Source organism: Mytilus galloprovincialis, chromosome 6, assembly GCF_965363235.1.
Source record: "Mytilus galloprovincialis chromosome 6, xbMytGall1.hap1.1, whole genome shotgun sequence".
NCBI lineage: Eukaryota > Metazoa > Mollusca > Bivalvia > Mytilida > Mytilidae > Mytilus > Mytilus galloprovincialis.
This window is the reverse complement of record NC_134843.1, coordinates 14,072,748-14,090,069: the sequence shown is the minus strand read 5'-3', so window position 1 is coordinate 14,090,069 and position 17,322 is coordinate 14,072,748. Positions and strand designations below refer to the sequence as shown.

General features: G+C 32.1%; 1 protein-coding gene across 2 annotated transcripts in view; it reads right to left on the bottom strand.

Annotated features, from left to right (window-relative positions):
- Nucleotides 1-1,757: 1,757 nt before the first annotated feature.
- Nucleotides 1,758-17,322, bottom strand: part of LOC143079001 (multidrug and toxin extrusion protein 1-like) — a 33,213-nt gene continuing 17,648 nt past the window's right edge. For both annotated transcript variants that reach the window (XM_076254099.1, XM_076254098.1), the window contains exons 8-19: nt 16,497-16,541; nt 15,278-15,375; nt 14,165-14,262; nt 13,225-13,338; nt 11,860-11,927; nt 11,246-11,354; nt 10,288-10,363; nt 9,269-9,338; nt 6,837-6,969; nt 5,944-6,038; nt 4,901-4,955; nt 1,758-3,195 (exon numbers count right to left, since the gene is read on the bottom strand). In XM_076254099.1, the coding sequence (XP_076110214.1) occupies nt 2,900-3,195; nt 4,901-4,955; nt 5,944-6,038; nt 6,837-6,969; nt 9,269-9,338; nt 10,288-10,363; nt 11,246-11,354; nt 11,860-11,927; nt 13,225-13,338; nt 14,165-14,262; nt 15,278-15,375; nt 16,497-16,541 (1,257 nt within the window). In that variant the 3' untranslated portion in view covers nt 1,758-2,899. The remainder of the gene's footprint in view (nt 3,196-4,900; nt 4,956-5,943; nt 6,039-6,836; nt 6,970-9,268; nt 9,339-10,287; nt 10,364-11,245; nt 11,355-11,859; nt 11,928-13,224; nt 13,339-14,164; nt 14,263-15,277; nt 15,376-16,496; nt 16,542-17,322) is intronic.

Genomic DNA, 17,322 nt, shown 5'->3' with positions numbered 1-17,322 from the left:
CTTTCTAAATTATTAACATCAATGTTTTCAGAAATCAAAGCCGGGCTTCAAGATAATTGTGAAACTACCTATTCTAGAGGTGGCGTAAATCAGATGTGCAAGTTGATATTAAAAAAATCAAAACATCTTTTAGATTATAACTCAGTGTTGACTGCTGCACCCTTATTTTTGACATTTTGTCCTATTATGTCTGTTTATTTTATTCACCCTTCGTTGTCAATATAATGGAATTTGATGCGACTGTCATAAAAATGAGAGGTGAAGCTATCTATAACGTTAACACAATTTTCTACATAAGAAAATGCTTGTACCAAATCAGGAATATAACAGTTATACATTTGTTTGATGTGTTAGAGCTTTTGAGAACTTTCCGTTTTGAATAGTAAAGATCAATATGTTTTAGGTTTTACTTTTTAGAGTACATACAATATCAGTCTCTTTCATCTTGCAATAGTATTGAAACATTTGACTTTTCTACACATTACACAAGTATTCCTTATTGCAAACTACTGTGGATTTATATTCGTTAGATACCAACTTTCGTGGATTTCGTGGGTGCAAGTTAACCACAAATTTAAATTGTCAACGAATTGGAAATATTCAATTGGCTTGTATGCAGACTTTGGCAAAACCACGGAATTAAATATCCACGAAAGTGTCAGTTTTCCTTAATCCTCAAAATTGGTGTCCACGAAATAAATGAATCCACAATAATAGACAAATTGAAAGAGTTTGTATCTGCTTTGTTTGATAAAACAAAATGGCTTACTTGGGTAAAGTATCTTGTCTTAAGGTGTGGAAAATCTTACTTTTTTTTAAATCAGTCTGACTCTTAACAACAAATTTTCTGAAACTGACATTATCAAGATGCTTCATTTCTTGATTGACAACATATTTGTCACGTTGGGAGGACATGTTTTCAACAAACAATCGTCATTCCCATGGGAACAAACTATGTCCCTCTTCTTGCCGACTAGTTCATTAAATCATATCAGGCTCACTTCAATCAGGAACTTTTAAGGAAGAAAAGAAAGTAAGCAGTATCCTTTAACTTTACTTTTCGCTATAAAGACGATGTTCTCTCATTACATAATTCAATATTTGAAGGTTATGTTCATCGAAACTGAGATAAAGGATACATCATATACAGGTACGTCTGTCTCATATCTTGACTTGTTGAAAACAAAACTTTTTTTAACAACATAATTAAATATTTATTTTAAATATTAGCTTGTTACAATATCCTTCATGAGTCTAAGCTCCTCCTGATGTTTCCTGTTACTATCCCCTTATCAATCAGAGTAGTGTTTAGTTGTAAAATACATATTACATTTGTACATCAAATATATATTAAATGATATCATTTAGTATGACTATTCATATGTTTTCTTATAGTTGCTAAAACATTACTTTTAATTTTCAAACATACTCTACTATTGAACTAATTTTAAGAAAAATTGAGAAAACTTTGACCTTTTTTGTCTTTGATTAGATATTTAATAGGTGAAAACAAAACTTTATAGTAAAAGAGACGATTTCAGGTTTCCAATTGTGAACTGTCCATGTCTATGTCACATCATTCCAGCATGCGCCTGCATATGGAGTATTAACCTCCTAATTGAAACGACATTCAAGAACTTGTATTTCCCATCTTGATTTCCTTGATAGAGGGTTAATTCTCAATATGAAGCTATTTAACCAAGAGTTTCAAGTGGTAAAGTTGAAGTCATCCTTTTGTAAGTTTTACGGACATCATTACGAGTTGGTTGGCCGTTATGGAATATCAGTTTTTACAGATGAATATGTTCATAATTTTATTACTACAATCCCGTTCTGTTTCCCCAAATTTCAACTACCAAATTAGACTTATTACAGGGTTTGAAAATAACATGAGCAACACGACGGGTGCCACTTGTGGAACTTTCCAGAGCACCTTAGATCATCCCCAGTTTTTGGAGGGGTTCGTGTTGCCCATTCTATAGTTTTCAATGTAAAGTTGTTTGTAGTAAGTATTGTTTGTCTATTGGTCTTTTTCTTTTTTAGAAATTGCGTTGTCTTTTTATAATCGACATATCAGTTCCAATGTCCCTCCGGTATCTTTCGCCTGTTTTCTTTTCAAAAGTATCAAAAAGGATCTGAAACTGCTGTAACTGCTTAATCTTACTGACTGGCTTTGTAAATGACTGAAAGATGCCAATTAAAGTTTATTCTAATTTTTGCAAACCAATAATAGAATTTAAACATATCTTATTTTCCGGAGTACAACTGACAACTGGAATAAAAATATAAAGAATTAATATATTGTATCGGCAATTTAAGAAACGATATAAAATAAAATCAGCTAAAAAAATAGGCGAAAGATTCCCAAGGAATATTCAAATTCATAGTCGAAAACCACCGAGATTTTCGTGGCAAAAGACGATAACGGTCATAAGACAGTTATCAGGGCACAAAACATAAAGATATACAATACAAAACCAATCGAAAAACCAGGGCTGATTTAAGGTGCTCTGGAAGGTTCATCACATGTGACACTCATTCGTGTTATTCATGCATGCAAACTCTAAATAGGTCAATACAACCATTGCAAATGTAATTGACATAACTCTGTCATCTGTCAAACTAACAAATAAAATGAGTTCATGAAATTTGGCTAAAAATAATATAAAGCACATCAGTATAGGAGTATTCTTTAATAGTTATATGAGTGTAGATAATGCCCTAAGTAAACTATTAGTGATGCTAATTGTGTATAGTTGTTTTTAAAAAGAAACTCAAATCAATTAACTAAACAGTGCAACACAAAACTATTTTTTGGTGACAAGCATTAACTTTTTTTCAAGATATTTGTTTTTATTTCAATTAACTTGTCAAGTTTTATTTCAAAAAGTCCTATCAGTTAAGGCTGGCAAGGGATTACCGTCGTTATATTCAAATGTTCGGTGACATTGTACATTGTATCATTTACAAAACATTCTACATCACTTTTTAACTTACTATGGAAAAACAAATTAAATACAATACTAACAACTAAAATCAGCAGTAATACAACAAATATAAAGCATCGTTGACATATAACAACTTTAAACAAAGATGGCGGGCTTTCTTCGACTATTTGTTCAAACAGCTGTCGGCAGTCCTCGTTACTTGGTTTGTTGTCTGAATAGCTGCATTCACTGGATGACTGTGGACCCCCTAAAATGTTTTCAAAGGTAGTACATTGTGCATACATAAGTCAGTAAAATCATTAGGTTGACGTTTAAGAATATATATTGAGTATAATCATAACCGCAAAAAAACTAACAGTCTACCTTTACTGAAGGAGTATCACGCAACAGACATATGAAAATTGGCATAATATTGTTTCTATGGAGTGTTGGAATCAAGTAATATAACATTATAACATGGTTCTTTGTGAACAAGCTTCAGCTATTAAGTAAGGAATATCATCCGGTGAAAACTACTTGAAAAAACTCTTGAATGCACTAAACATGTTGTTAGATTTCAATTTTCTTGCTGATCATTTTCTCTATGTGTGCTGATAATTGTACTGTTGCCACTATTATAAGTTAAATTCAGGAATATAACAATCAATAACAATCAACGTTTATCCTTTCCTAATCATAACAAATGTAGATTCAATATTGCGATTAAAGAAAAAACATATTCCCCAATAATGTTATAGCTATATTATCAAAAAAAGACAACGAAAGGAAAAAATGAGTCAAAAACGTTTTGTTCACGCATCGTTGTCAATATAATGGAATTTGATGCGACTGTCATACAAGTGAGAGGTTTAGCTAGCTATAATACCAGGTTAAATCCACCATTGTCTTTATTAGAAAATGCCTGTATCAAGTCAGGAATGTGACAGTTATTGTCCATTCGTTTGTCGTGTTTTATCTTTTGATTTTGCCATTTGATTAGGGACTTATCGTTATGAATTTTCCTCTAAGTTTATTATTTTTGTGATTTTACTTTTTTCTCTAGAACATTCTTGGTGCTAGGATTAAACATAAGTCGATTTTTTGGTTAACCATATAATTATTCGAGTGCTGCCTATACAATATATTTACAAAAACTGTAGAAGAAGTATTCATACACCCAGTGCACTTGTCAATTGTACCGTGAATGTACTTTTAATTTTCATTGTAATCGAAGTAAATGGTTACTTCTCAGTGAGTGACAATTAACATAAAACATTCGGCATAGCAAAATCTCTATCAGTTAAACACAACTTTGATAATCACTCAATCGCAAAAAACACTCGTATGGATCAAGCAAAAACTCAAAATATGCAAAACAGTACAAATCCCAATACCGAAAACTTTCCTTTGATTAAAAAGGCAACAGTAGTATACCGCTGTTCAAAACTCGTAAATCGATGGACAAAAAAACAAAATCGGGGTAACAAACTAAAACTGAGGGAAACGCATTAAATATAAGAGGAGAACAACGACACAACATTAAAATGTAACACACAGAGAAACGGACTAAGCATTATACAAAAACCGATGAGAATAACAAATATAACATCATTGTAAACTTGACATTTGATTCAGGTGTACAATAATTAAATATCCACAAGTGCGTATATTATCTACGATTTTTCGAGTACTGATTTTTTTATAGGATCAATCCTCCAAATTTGTATGTTCCTTATGGTGTAACTACCATTAATTCCTTTTTTACAGGTTTGACCTACCGAATTAGACTATTTACCGTGTTTGTAATTACATGAACGATACGGCGGGTACAACATGTCAGGCAGGATCTGCTTACCCTTTCGGAACACCTGAGATCATCTCCAGTTTTTAAAGGGATTCGTGTTGTTCATCATTGTTATAGGAAATATCTTGTTTTAGTATTATGAACAAATATAACAGTGGCTTGAACTTACCTTCAAAGACGGTAGGGTCTTTGTATGTCACATTTACTGCTGTCCTTTCTTGTGCCTTTTAAGATGTATAATATAATTAATTACTAAAATGATCTCTGTTTGGATTATATTTAATGTAGTGTTAGATGTATTGCTCCTTAACATTTTCGGTCTTTATACATTTATACATTATTGGCTTTCAAATATTTGGTTCTTATTGTATACCAAAAAAAGTGGTTCGTTTGTCGGATAAAGAAATGTTTGAGTGGGAAGGAATTAACGTCCTGTCACCTAGATTATGTTCATGTATGTACTGTGGGTAACATTGTTGTGGATGTAGTTCAAATGTAATATACAAGTACCCGACCACGTCCACTCTGTATTGTTTAAAACGTATTTCTTTATGCATCCATCTGATGAGTTAAGCCTTTTTAAACTGATTTGTTCAGTTCGGTCTTATGTTGGACTGTTACACCACTGTTCCGGGTTACGGGGGAGTTCGGAACTGGCTATTATGTTTAACCTCGCCATATTCTGTATGTATGTGCCTGTCTATAGTCAGGAATCTGCAATTCAGTGCTTGTCTTTGTTGATGTGTTACATATATGTTGTTCGTCAATTTTTGTACATAAATTAGGTCGTTAGTATTCTGGTTTGAATTTTTTTACATTTGTTATTTCGAAACCTTTGATAGATTTCTATGTGGTATTGGCTTTGCTCATTGTTGAAAGCCGTACAATGACCAATAGGTTTAAATTTCTGTGTCCTTTGGTCTCTTGTGGAGAGTTGTCTCATTTGCAATCAAACCACATCTTCTGTTTTTAAATTTGGTGATAAAGATAAATATATTACTATTTATCAAACTTCTAAAGTAGCATTATTTTTAGTAAAAAAAATTTTATCAATACATCATTTTACGAGTTTTAATTTAACATGTATACTATCATCTTCAGTTAAAACAAACAAATACCTACATTCTGAAAACATGAACTCAAAAACAAATGCAATTCAAAAAAAGGAAAGTAAAAACGTATATTTTGTTCACAAAAACCAGATTTTCATACCTTTTTACACTCATTTTCCCAGCTTATTGATAATATTTTGGCAGCATACAGACCAAACATGAACACAATAGCTGTACAGAAGGCCCACCATACACCTAAAAACATTTTATTAAATATTTATAATGTATTGTACAACCATTATTGTTTATTATAGTTCAACATTAGTATCTGTTTATACCATTTTTATCAAACTCATTCACCACATGATTAGAGTATTTCGGAGCATTTAAAAAAACATCATAAATAATTATTCTTTTTCAGTAAATGTTCTTTCAAGTTCTTCGTTCTCATTGAAGGACCGCACTAGCTTGTTAACACTGAGGATTTTAGTTCGAATCTCGCACGTGGGAGATGTGCTAGCGCCAATCTTTGTTGACTATGATTGTCATTTTCTATCGAAAGTCGTAATTTCTCTCCCGGCATTCTGACTTCCTTTTGCAATTAAAACTGACCGCAAAAAAAAGCACAATAGTGCTGAAAGTGGCGTTTAATACCGATCATTCAAAATTTGTCATTGACATTTACACACATTAAGTTTGTGATTAAACAATTAGAAAACTTTCAGCAGTAAAAGTTGTATTTCTACTTTATGTACAGTGATGATGATTATTGATCATATAATCAGAAAAAGAAGTTAAAACGTTACGCTCGCACTTCTTCAAAAAAAGTTATTTCATTCACAGGGGTATACTCTTTACATAAAACCTGTTCTTACAGTGTTATAAGGAAAAACGTCTTAAATCGACACGACATAAGTTTAATGGTAGAATTGAGTAACCGATACGATGGTCTTTGTTTCAATGATAGGGTTTTTATTAATGATATAATAAAACTGATGTTATCCCTATCTGATGTCTGGATACGATGAATAAAATTGTTTATAAATATGTTACCTGCAATTTCTAAAGATGTGTACAGAACAAGTACTACCATAAGCGGTACTCCTATGACATAATGCGCTATAACCGTAACAATGCCTCCGTATTTCTGATGTCCTGTGCCACGCAAAATGCCATTCAAAACAAGCTGGAACGATAATGTTATTCTTAGTGGGGTTCTTTGGTTTTCTTTGTTGTGTCGTGTGTGCTGTTGTTTGTTTGTCTTTTTCGTTTTTAGCCATGGCGTTGTCAGTTTGTTTTAGATTTATGAGTTTGACTGTCCCTTTGGTATCTTTCGTCCCTCTTTTATCTTTAACATACTAGCCAGTCTTGGAAAACATGATGTATTTATTAGTTTAACTTTGATCTAGATTTCAGTAACTGCTAGTACTTTTATTTCGGATATTTATATCTATTATGTTTATGTTAATGGCTACTCAACTATCTTTAATGTGTTGTGTTTTGTTGACCTTTTTTTTTTTCTTTTTGTGTGTTATTGTTTTGTATAAATTATTAGTCATTGCCCCTTGGTTCTTTTTTATCTATTGTATCAACAAAAGGTGTTCAGAGATTACTCTGGAACCAGCAAATGTTAGATAGACAAAATCTATAAGTTTATTCGGATTGTTCTAGATCAGTTAATAATAAAACTGTATTTGCTTACTTCTTCTTCTTCCCTCCAATATTGGAGCACTTGGAAATAAATCCAATATATATATTGTTTAAATCACTAAAATATAGTGGAATAGTCTTCCACCAGAAGAATAGTGTATCTACATTCACAAGTGCAAAGTTTAAAATTTTACTTCTATACACAATCAATAACTTATTCAAATGTCCACTTAGTATAATTAAAATCTAAAAATCAATTGTACCCCACAATGAATCCCAACACATTCAGAACTAAACATATTTTATTAAATAAACAATTTAAAACTACAGAAATACGATGTGACAGTACTATTGCTTGTCAATTATCATTTACTTTACATTATTTGCTTCTAATAAAGACATTATAAATATGTCAAATCAGTTGACAATGTGTTATTGGTAGGACCACAAATAGACCATGATTTCGTATAGAATAACCATACATTGTCTCGAAATATCAATGTTATTTGTACAAGGCTTAGAAACAGGTAGAAAGCGAGGCTGTGCCGAGCATTTCTACCTGTTTCGAGCCGAGTACAAATAACATTTATATTTCGAGACAATGTATGGTTATTCTTTATATACTGCAACTCTTATAACTGTTTTAAATGAAGTATTTAGGGTAAAAAACATCATTTCTTAATTTTGAGTTTATGAATGAATTGGCATTAAAATGATAATAATACTAAACTATTTCACAAATTTTGGATGTTTCGAAACTCTTAGGATACTTTAATCTATAATCATGTTACATTAGAATTTTATTTTATTATATAAAAAAGTGGGTCGTCAATATCTTAAACTGTGCACTTTCTTTTGGTCTTTTTCCTATTATTTTTTAATTCGAGCTTCACCCATCTGGCTGCAAATAATTTATTTTTTTTGTATTCATAATGGGTTTATATTCATCTGTTACCAAATCTCATTGACAAAAGTGTCATTTCCAATCACTCCCTGAGACAAAGGTGATCTTGTACATGTTGTATGAGTTTGGTTAATTTCGGAAATACATTTTCTAAATTTAATATGTATTTATAAATCCCTCGTTTTCATAAATTCAATTTTTTTGGGCGTTCCTAGTGAAGGCCAAACCGAAAAAATTGTTTGTGTTATATTTATTTACTTTGATTGGGTTGACACAACTGATGGGTGTTTGGTAGTCTTCACTATACGACCAGCTTCCGTAGTTAATTGTTTTATTACATGCTTACAATTCCCAGATCATTAAAAGAAACATTATTTAGATACTAAAGTTCTAAATTCCTCCGGCAAAGTATTTGCGAAGATGATTTTGTTTATTCTATAAATGTATCTTTTTAAAATTTAGCCCTTAAAGTTTTCACGTTGTTAGTCAGACCTAGCTTTTCCAACGCCTTTTCGAGTTTGTTGACCGTTATGAAATATCTGTGTCACCGATAAAGATATTTTACAATCTCGTCTATGATGCGACATCACCTTACCTTTTGGCATTTATGATTGTGTTCAGACCACAAATAATATTCTCAGTACGGAAAACCCGGTGCAACTAGAAATGAGCCATCGCATTACCATGTTGTATAAATGTAAAATGCGTATACAACTGAACACATTACATTTCAGTTGTATTCTACTCGTTTGATGTGTTTGAGCATTTGATGTTTGCATTTGATGATGGACTTTCCCTTTAGAATTTTCGTGGAGTTAGGTATTCTTATTAGTTTACTTTTTTCTAGAATGAAGTTAATTGGATTTGACATTAGATTAAGTTATTTTTAAGTAAATAATATAATTGGGCACATCCATAATTCAATACTTACCATTGTTATATTGATAAAATTGTATGTAGCTATCTGTGGCATCACTTTTGAAGTCAACTGTAAGATTTCTCTACAATGAATAGTTTCTGCAATAAGCGCTTTAGAATATCATACCTGACAAAATGTTATTCCGCATTCAATACAAACAATATAGATAGGCGCTATTTCATAAACTGTTTAATCACAGTAGCTTTGCCATCTATACGTTATATAGATTCGAATTAATGATCTAATAATTGCACCAGTGCAAATCTTATCTTTATAAAATTATGACTGTTGCATTTTAAGTTTCGATCGCACTATCTATATACAATATATATATCAATCGCGATGATTTATTTGTTCAATAAAAATGTTGAATTAACAGTAGCTTGTGCCATAACAAACAAAAGATCCGTTGTTTAAAGATATATAGCTCTACTTTATATTCAAATAGACTTGTCAAACGGCAGGGATTATGCTTGGTTTTTATATGATGAAGACATAATCTTTCAATCAGTTTAATTGCGGTCTAGAGCTGGCATGTTAGTTACTGCTGGTAGTCAATTATGTATTGACGTCATTATTCTTAGTTTCTTCTGTTACCTATTCTGACATCGGACTCGGACTTCACTTTTAAGTGAGTTTAACTGTGCGTATTGCTATGTGATTCTCCATTTTATATTGGCTAGGGGTGTCTGGAAGGGGTGAGATCTCACAAAACATGTTTAATCCCGCCGCAGTTTTGTGCCTCTCCGAAGTCCGGAGCCTCTGGCCTTTGTTAGCCTTGTACGTTTTTTTTTATATTAGATCATTTTTATGTTTTGGAGATAAGTGCCACGTCCTTTTTCACTGAAAACAATTTTGTTTTGGGGCCAGAAGAGGATCACCTCCAGGTGCGGGATTTTCTCGCTGAGTTGAAAATCCATTAGTGGCCTTCGGCTGTTGTTTGCTCTTTGGTCGGGGTTTTGTCTCTTTGACATATTCCAAATTTCCATTCTCAATGTTATTTACTGTATTTTTATTGTTTCTTAACTTACCTGTTGCTCGTGTATGCTTTTGGAACAATATCTTTCATTGAAATGTAAAATGTGCTGGTAAACAACGCAGCTATCCCTAAAAATAACACACTTTATAATCAATTGAAAACATTTTAGACTCAAACATTTGAGCAGTCAGTTTCCGAATGTTTTCTCTACATAGCTATAGTAAGATGTGGTATGAGTGCCAATGAGACAACTATCCATCCAAGTAACAAATTATAAAAGTAAAACATACCTGCTGTAAATATTTGACACGACACTAAACATAGTCAACTCTTTTGATAAGTAGTAGAAATTATTGTCTTTGTCTATTCAACATCCAATTTTCAATTTTTATCTCTTCAAAGATACGAGTTTATGAGAAAAAAGAGGGGCAACAGATAACAGACGGACATTCAAACTCATGGATCGAACATAAACTGACAACTTTATGGCCAAAAACGAAAAAGACAAACAGACAAATAATAGTACACGAGACACAATATTGAAAACTAACAACTTAGCTAGACGAACTCCACCAAAACTTGGGGTGATCATAGGTGCTCTGGAAAGGTAGGCAGATCCTGATCCACATGTGGCATCCGTCGTGTTGTTATGTTATAACAAATTCGGCAAATAGTCTAATTCGGTAGGCCACATTCATGAAAGGAAAGGGGATTGTAGTAACGACGTAAGGAACATATCCGATATCATTTGTGAAACGATTATTCCATAACGGTCAACCAACTCGTAATGGCGTCCGTAAAATTTATGAAGGGATGAGTTCAACTTCACCATTTGGAACTCTAGGTTTAATAGCTTCTTTGTGCACAGCAACCCTCTATCAAAGAAATCATAATAGGTCAAATAAAAAACAAAACAGGAATATCGTATAAATTGGTAGATGTATACTCCATATGCAGTAAACATTATAAAAAGCTAAATACTAAACAACACGAAACATAAAATAACCTACATCCAACCAAGATTCCAACTCTTGATGTTGTTTGAGCTTTGATTGGATCCCCGGCACCAACATTTTGTCCAATTTTAATACAAACAGCTGATGATAATCCTAATGGAATCTAAAATCATATCATTTGAAATAAAACGTTGTTAATAAACTCATCATAGATACCAGGACTAAATTTTATATATATACGCCAGACGCGCGTTTCGTCTACAAAAGACTCATCAGTGACACTCGAATCCCAAAAAGTGTGATAAACAAAAACACATATTAAGCTTAATCTTGAAATCAGGTAAATCCTAAAGAGCGATTCAGACTCCATACGGTTTTTCATAGTGTTTCCTGTTTATTTACCCTCGTACTATATTATTAAAAATACTTCACCGAGAAGGTGTGTTCTATATATTACAAACTACAAATGACAAATTTATTATCCACTACATCACTGTTTTTTTTTTTTTTTTGCGATTTTGGTCAATCTATTCTTTTGTTATATCAGTCACGTGTTATTTCTTAGCATTTTTATTTTAAAGTTGGACAATAAGGAAAACATTGCAAGGCTGTTAATGTTAAAGTCATTTGTTATTGTTATTGAAATTTAAAAAAATTATAATGCTTACCATGAATATTAAACCATTGATCTGGAATACAATGCTGTGAGCTGCAAGTTGAACATTTCCGAGGATGCCTAAAAATCAAAAAATATTATGCATTCACTTCACTTATTCATGCTATTGTGAATGGAAGGAAGTCATAAACAGTTGGGATACCTATCTTATTGTTTTAGTAAGTCGAATGTATGTATTGCTTAGTCTTACGTCATGCCTGAGGCCACAGTATGCTATATAAATATATGTGGAAGCTTCTATTCAACTTCAACCCAGGGTTTCAAAATCATACGCTCGAACATCCATTCGGAGGGGATGTGTTTCAAAACTGACTAAACTCTTGTTACGGACATCATCATAAATTGGTTTATAGATGATCTGTTTTCACAAATTATCACAGATATGTTTCGACTGTCGTTATTCCTTTTCGTCATACTTTCCTGAATAATGGCATCTCCGAATGAAACTCCGTACGTAACATCGGTATCGAAAAGGGTGCAAAAGAAGATATATTTGTTCCTCCCAACAATCGCAAGCTAGTTGGTTATCTCCAGTGCCATATAAAGCATAAAATTATATGAATACAACTGTTATGTTTATACGTGACACCACTAGTTGTGAAACATATATGCATACTTTTCTAATCAAGCGCGGTTTTTGACGGGATTCGTCTAGTTCAATTTTATATAGCTTCTCAATTTTTTTCTCTTCATGATCTTTCGTTGTAGCGCTTTCAGTAAACATGAGTTTTGAATATTTCTATATGAACATATTAGCATCATAACATCTTTTCACGGATATGTTCCACTAGTAGCCATAGTTTAGCCCTATCTATATATTTTAAACAATTGGGATATCCCGTGATGCAATTGTTCACGAAATGTTCATATTCAATGAAGACCACTACGGATTCTCATTAGTAAAAGGTAGGTTATGATTGTTTAAGTCAGATACATGGTTCTTTAATTTGATGTTATGTGTATTGTGTACTTTTATTATTTTCTGTTCCCGGATTTTCTATTGACTATTGCATGTATTGCTGTACCTGATTATTTGTTTCAACTTGTTATTTATTATTGAATGCTGGTATCTATAAATTTTCTTTTATTTTGGTCATTTTGAAATGAACTTACGTGCAAAGCATGTTCAGTTTTCAAATAGCATTATTTATTTATTTACTTTCAATTGGTTTAGCTTGTGTGTTTTCTGTGCTTAAGATGAGCAATGCGTCAGATGCATCTATTTGAAAATACATTGCATAGACCTCTAGTGACAACTTCTCATCACTATCTTCATTTCTTTTAATATATGGCTTCACGGTGAATTACTTAACATTTCTATATTTGATTTGAAAGAGAAATTATTTTTGGTACAAACCAACAACTAAAGTTGATATTTCAAAACTCCACCAATCTACTGATATCATAAATATTCCAGGGATCGCAAGTTTTAGAAATGTGTTCCAATCTAGAAAAGCTTCTTTACTAAACCCTGTAAAGAACAGGTAACTTATTAGCAAATTTAATTATCCATTCTTTTATGACGAAAGCTGGAATGCCCAAAGATGCCAATCAACCCTTGACAGGAAAACTGTTAATCCTAGTCAACAAAGGGTAAAGTCGATTGTTACAAGTGCGGAAAAACTCACAAACCCAATATTTTGAAGCCATGTGTTTTTGTGACTTAGTAAAAGTGACATTATTAAGAATAGTTTAGATAACATAGATTTAGTGACAAGAAAATACAAATAATATACTTAATTTTTATAGTTCGTTCTAATGTTGTACTTTTACACAATTGTCTCAAGTGTTAGGATTCAACTAACATGTTAAATTCCCCCACATTCTGTATGTGTGTCCCTGTCCCAAGTCAGGAGCCTATTATTCATTGGTTGTGTTTGTTGATTTGTTACATATTTGTTTTCGTTCATTCTTTGTTCATGAATTAGGCAATTAGCTTTCTCGTTTGCATTATTTTACATTTGTCATTTCGGGGTCTTTTGTAGGTGACTATGCAATATTGGCTTTGCTCATTGTTGGTGGTCATAATGTATTTTGAAATATATTATCTCCTTTCTAAGATTTGTCTCATTGTGTGTATATCAAAACATATGCCATATTAATTCAAAACAATAAGCACCGGAAATGGGCAAAATGGATTATTAGTTTGAATGTTTCATTCTTACTTCAAAGAAAAGTTATCATCAAGATATGTGATAATTACAACTACGGTGAAATAAACTGCTCAGTGATCAGTGTTTCAGTGTTGCATGATTTGTAACGTTGTTTGATAGAATTGTTCCGTAATTATTACATACCTGTCCATGAGTTCTCATAAATTTTACTGAATCTTATGAACATTAGGTATAAAAGAACTTCCGTCCAGTATGTGCATACAACAGCGACTGCTGCACCTCTGTCAAAGATTAAATTACAATGAAGATATATAATGTGTGAGTTATGAGACTTTCAAAAATACGCATCACAACTAGACAATTCGCCCATGTCAAAAAGACTGGATTTCTATTGTAATGATTTTTTTTTATTAAAATTAAAAATTCATATGTTTTTATCCATGGATTTTTGCATATTGAATAAACTATTATTTGATAATTTTCGCTTGGTTCGACATGGGTGTCTGTGTACCTCTTGAACCTTTCTTTTTATTCAAAGATATGATTCCTTGTCCGGCTTTGGCTATACCTTTTTGTCATGAGAATCATAATCCAAGCTGATATGAGTGCATCGCCACTTATGCGTTAGCATAGCCACGCCCACTATAACGTGTCGAGACATGGGAGAAAAAAAACGTTATTTACATATTACAGATTCTTCCAAATAGGCATGTCTCTAGTGTGTTAAATTTCCTTAATTGATTTTACCAATTAAGAAGTTATGTGACAACCGTACGGACAAATCCCAAGAATACTTCAATTAAAATCAAATATTTTGCACACTATTGTAATTTAAATAAATAAAATAGGTTCATTATATGTAGAGTAGAACAAGATCTGCTTACTCACGGAACAATATCAACACCAAGTAGTTGTGGAGATTGAATTACTCAGTCTTTTTATTTTTATATTGTATTTTTATTTTTTTTTTTTTTTTTTTTTTTATTTTTTTTTTTTTTTGTCCTTTTTCTGAGTTTGAATGTCCATTTGGTATCTTTTTAAAGTTTGATATGCTACTTGATTAAAAAAACAGCATTTCTATTTTTTCGCATGTATGCTTGATAAATCATTTGCAGCTTACTAATTAACGTTTTATATTAAATTTACAACGACTCTAAAAACTGCTACATCGTAGGCCATAGCAAAAGTTTACATGCTATCTTTTCTGTAATTGAAAAATATATTTCCCTTTTTCCAGGGCAAAATCTTTTAAATGAAATTAAAGGGATAAAACATTGAGATATTGCAGATGCTTACCTCAACCCTAGGTCTAATCCAGTTACCAAAATTAAATGATATACTATATTAAAAACATTTGCAATTAACTGTAAAATAACTCCAGGGATAACAATACTCTGCAAAATAAGAAAATATTTGTTAATTCTTACAGAAGCAATTCATGTTATTCTCCTTCATTCCTAGAAACACTAGTGTAAGCATACGATATGCTTACACTTATGTTTCTAGGGATAAAAATATAAAATTAAGTCTTTTGAACATCATGAATAGCCGTTGGAATTATGAGAAAAAGGATATCATTACATCATTATTTCATCATTGATATTGTCTTTTCTTTAATTAGGTGGTTAGTTTTTGCTATTTTTTGCTTGTCATACTTTTTCAAAAAATAGTACTCTGTTGAGGGATTTCCAAAAACCTTGTTGGAAGGTCTTTCTAAATTACTATCCAACATTCTAATACTGGCTATCGGTACAGACGATTCAATATAAAACACAGACAAAATCTGTTGTACTCAATAAAAGACTACATTGTAATGCAACAGCAATATGAAATGCAACAATTACAAATAGAAATCGGACACAATACTACCAGTGTATCTTTTATACAGATAACTGGCATGGCAATAATGTGGGTTTTTTTTTCCTACAAACAGTAAACAGTCAAAAGTAAAGTAGCAAAAATACCGCACAATTAGGACCATTCAAAATGGAAACTCTCGTATTAAATGGCTGAAAAACTAAAACACATATAATGAAGAAAAAACTTTCATATATAGCTGTATACCTTCGAATTAGTTTGGAAATTGTTATACATCAGAACAAAAGATAGTAAAAATCACTATTGTACATCTAGTTGGATCATTTCTTGAGACAGACGAACAAGAAAACTAAATAAAGCATTAATTATTGAGCATCGAAATATTAAAATTGGTGTACAAAATAACGTGGGACTACATTCTAAAAGAGGGACGAAAGATACCAGAGGCAGAGTCAAACTGATAAATTGAAAATAGACTGACAACGCCGTGGCTAAAAATAAAAAGACCAACAGACAAATAATAGTATAGAAGACACAACATAGAAAACTAAGGACAAAGCCATACGAACCCCATCAAAAACTTGGAGTGATTTCAGGTGCTCCGGAAAGGTAAGCAGATCCTGCAACACCTGTGGCACCCGTCTAATTTGTGATGATTAAAGCAACATTAAACATTTGAATAGGTTCCAACACTCACCTGGCACTGTAAATATCTCATGAGAACAAATGTTATTACACATCCCTAAAAAAACAATTAATTTAACTTCGATTTGTTAGTTGCACTGCAATTGAAATATTTGAAGATCTATACACAAGTAGTAGAAATTGCTGAATTAAGTATTATTCATTTTCCGAACTGACGTGACGGGAATGCAGTCTAATCAAACTCTTTGGAGGCAAAAGTAAGTCAGGAATTGCTTTCTAAATTTATTGACATTGCATTTGAATGAAATTTCACTAATATAAACTATATTGTCTCTTTTTTTTATTTAAGTATTCGTTCCCCTACAAAGAGTATCGTTCATATATCATCCGGGATACAAAACTAGATGAAAACCGTGAAAGTTGGACGACTTAATTTGGCTCATTATTTTTTTTATACCATAGTATAGTGAATGCGTTTTTTTCCTTGATGGAAGATAAACAGGTTGCACTTGGAATACAGCTGTTTCTCAAACAAAGATATATAATATTCATGGATAATTTGATTTGATGACATGCTGATCTCTCTGTTTTATCATAGAGACATAACTTCCCTTTCATGAATGTGACCAACCGAATTAGACTTTTTACCCAATTTTTTATCACATAAGCCAAAAGACGGGTGCCACATGTGGAGCAGAATCTGCTTACCATTCCGGAGCACCTGAGATCACCCCTAGTTTTTGATGTGGTTCGTGTTGCTTATTCTTTAGTTTTCTATGTTGTGTCATTTGTACTATTGTTTGTCTGTTTGTCTTTTTTTCATTTTTAGCCATGGCGTTGTCAGTTAATTTTCAATTTATGAGTTTGGCTGTCCCTCT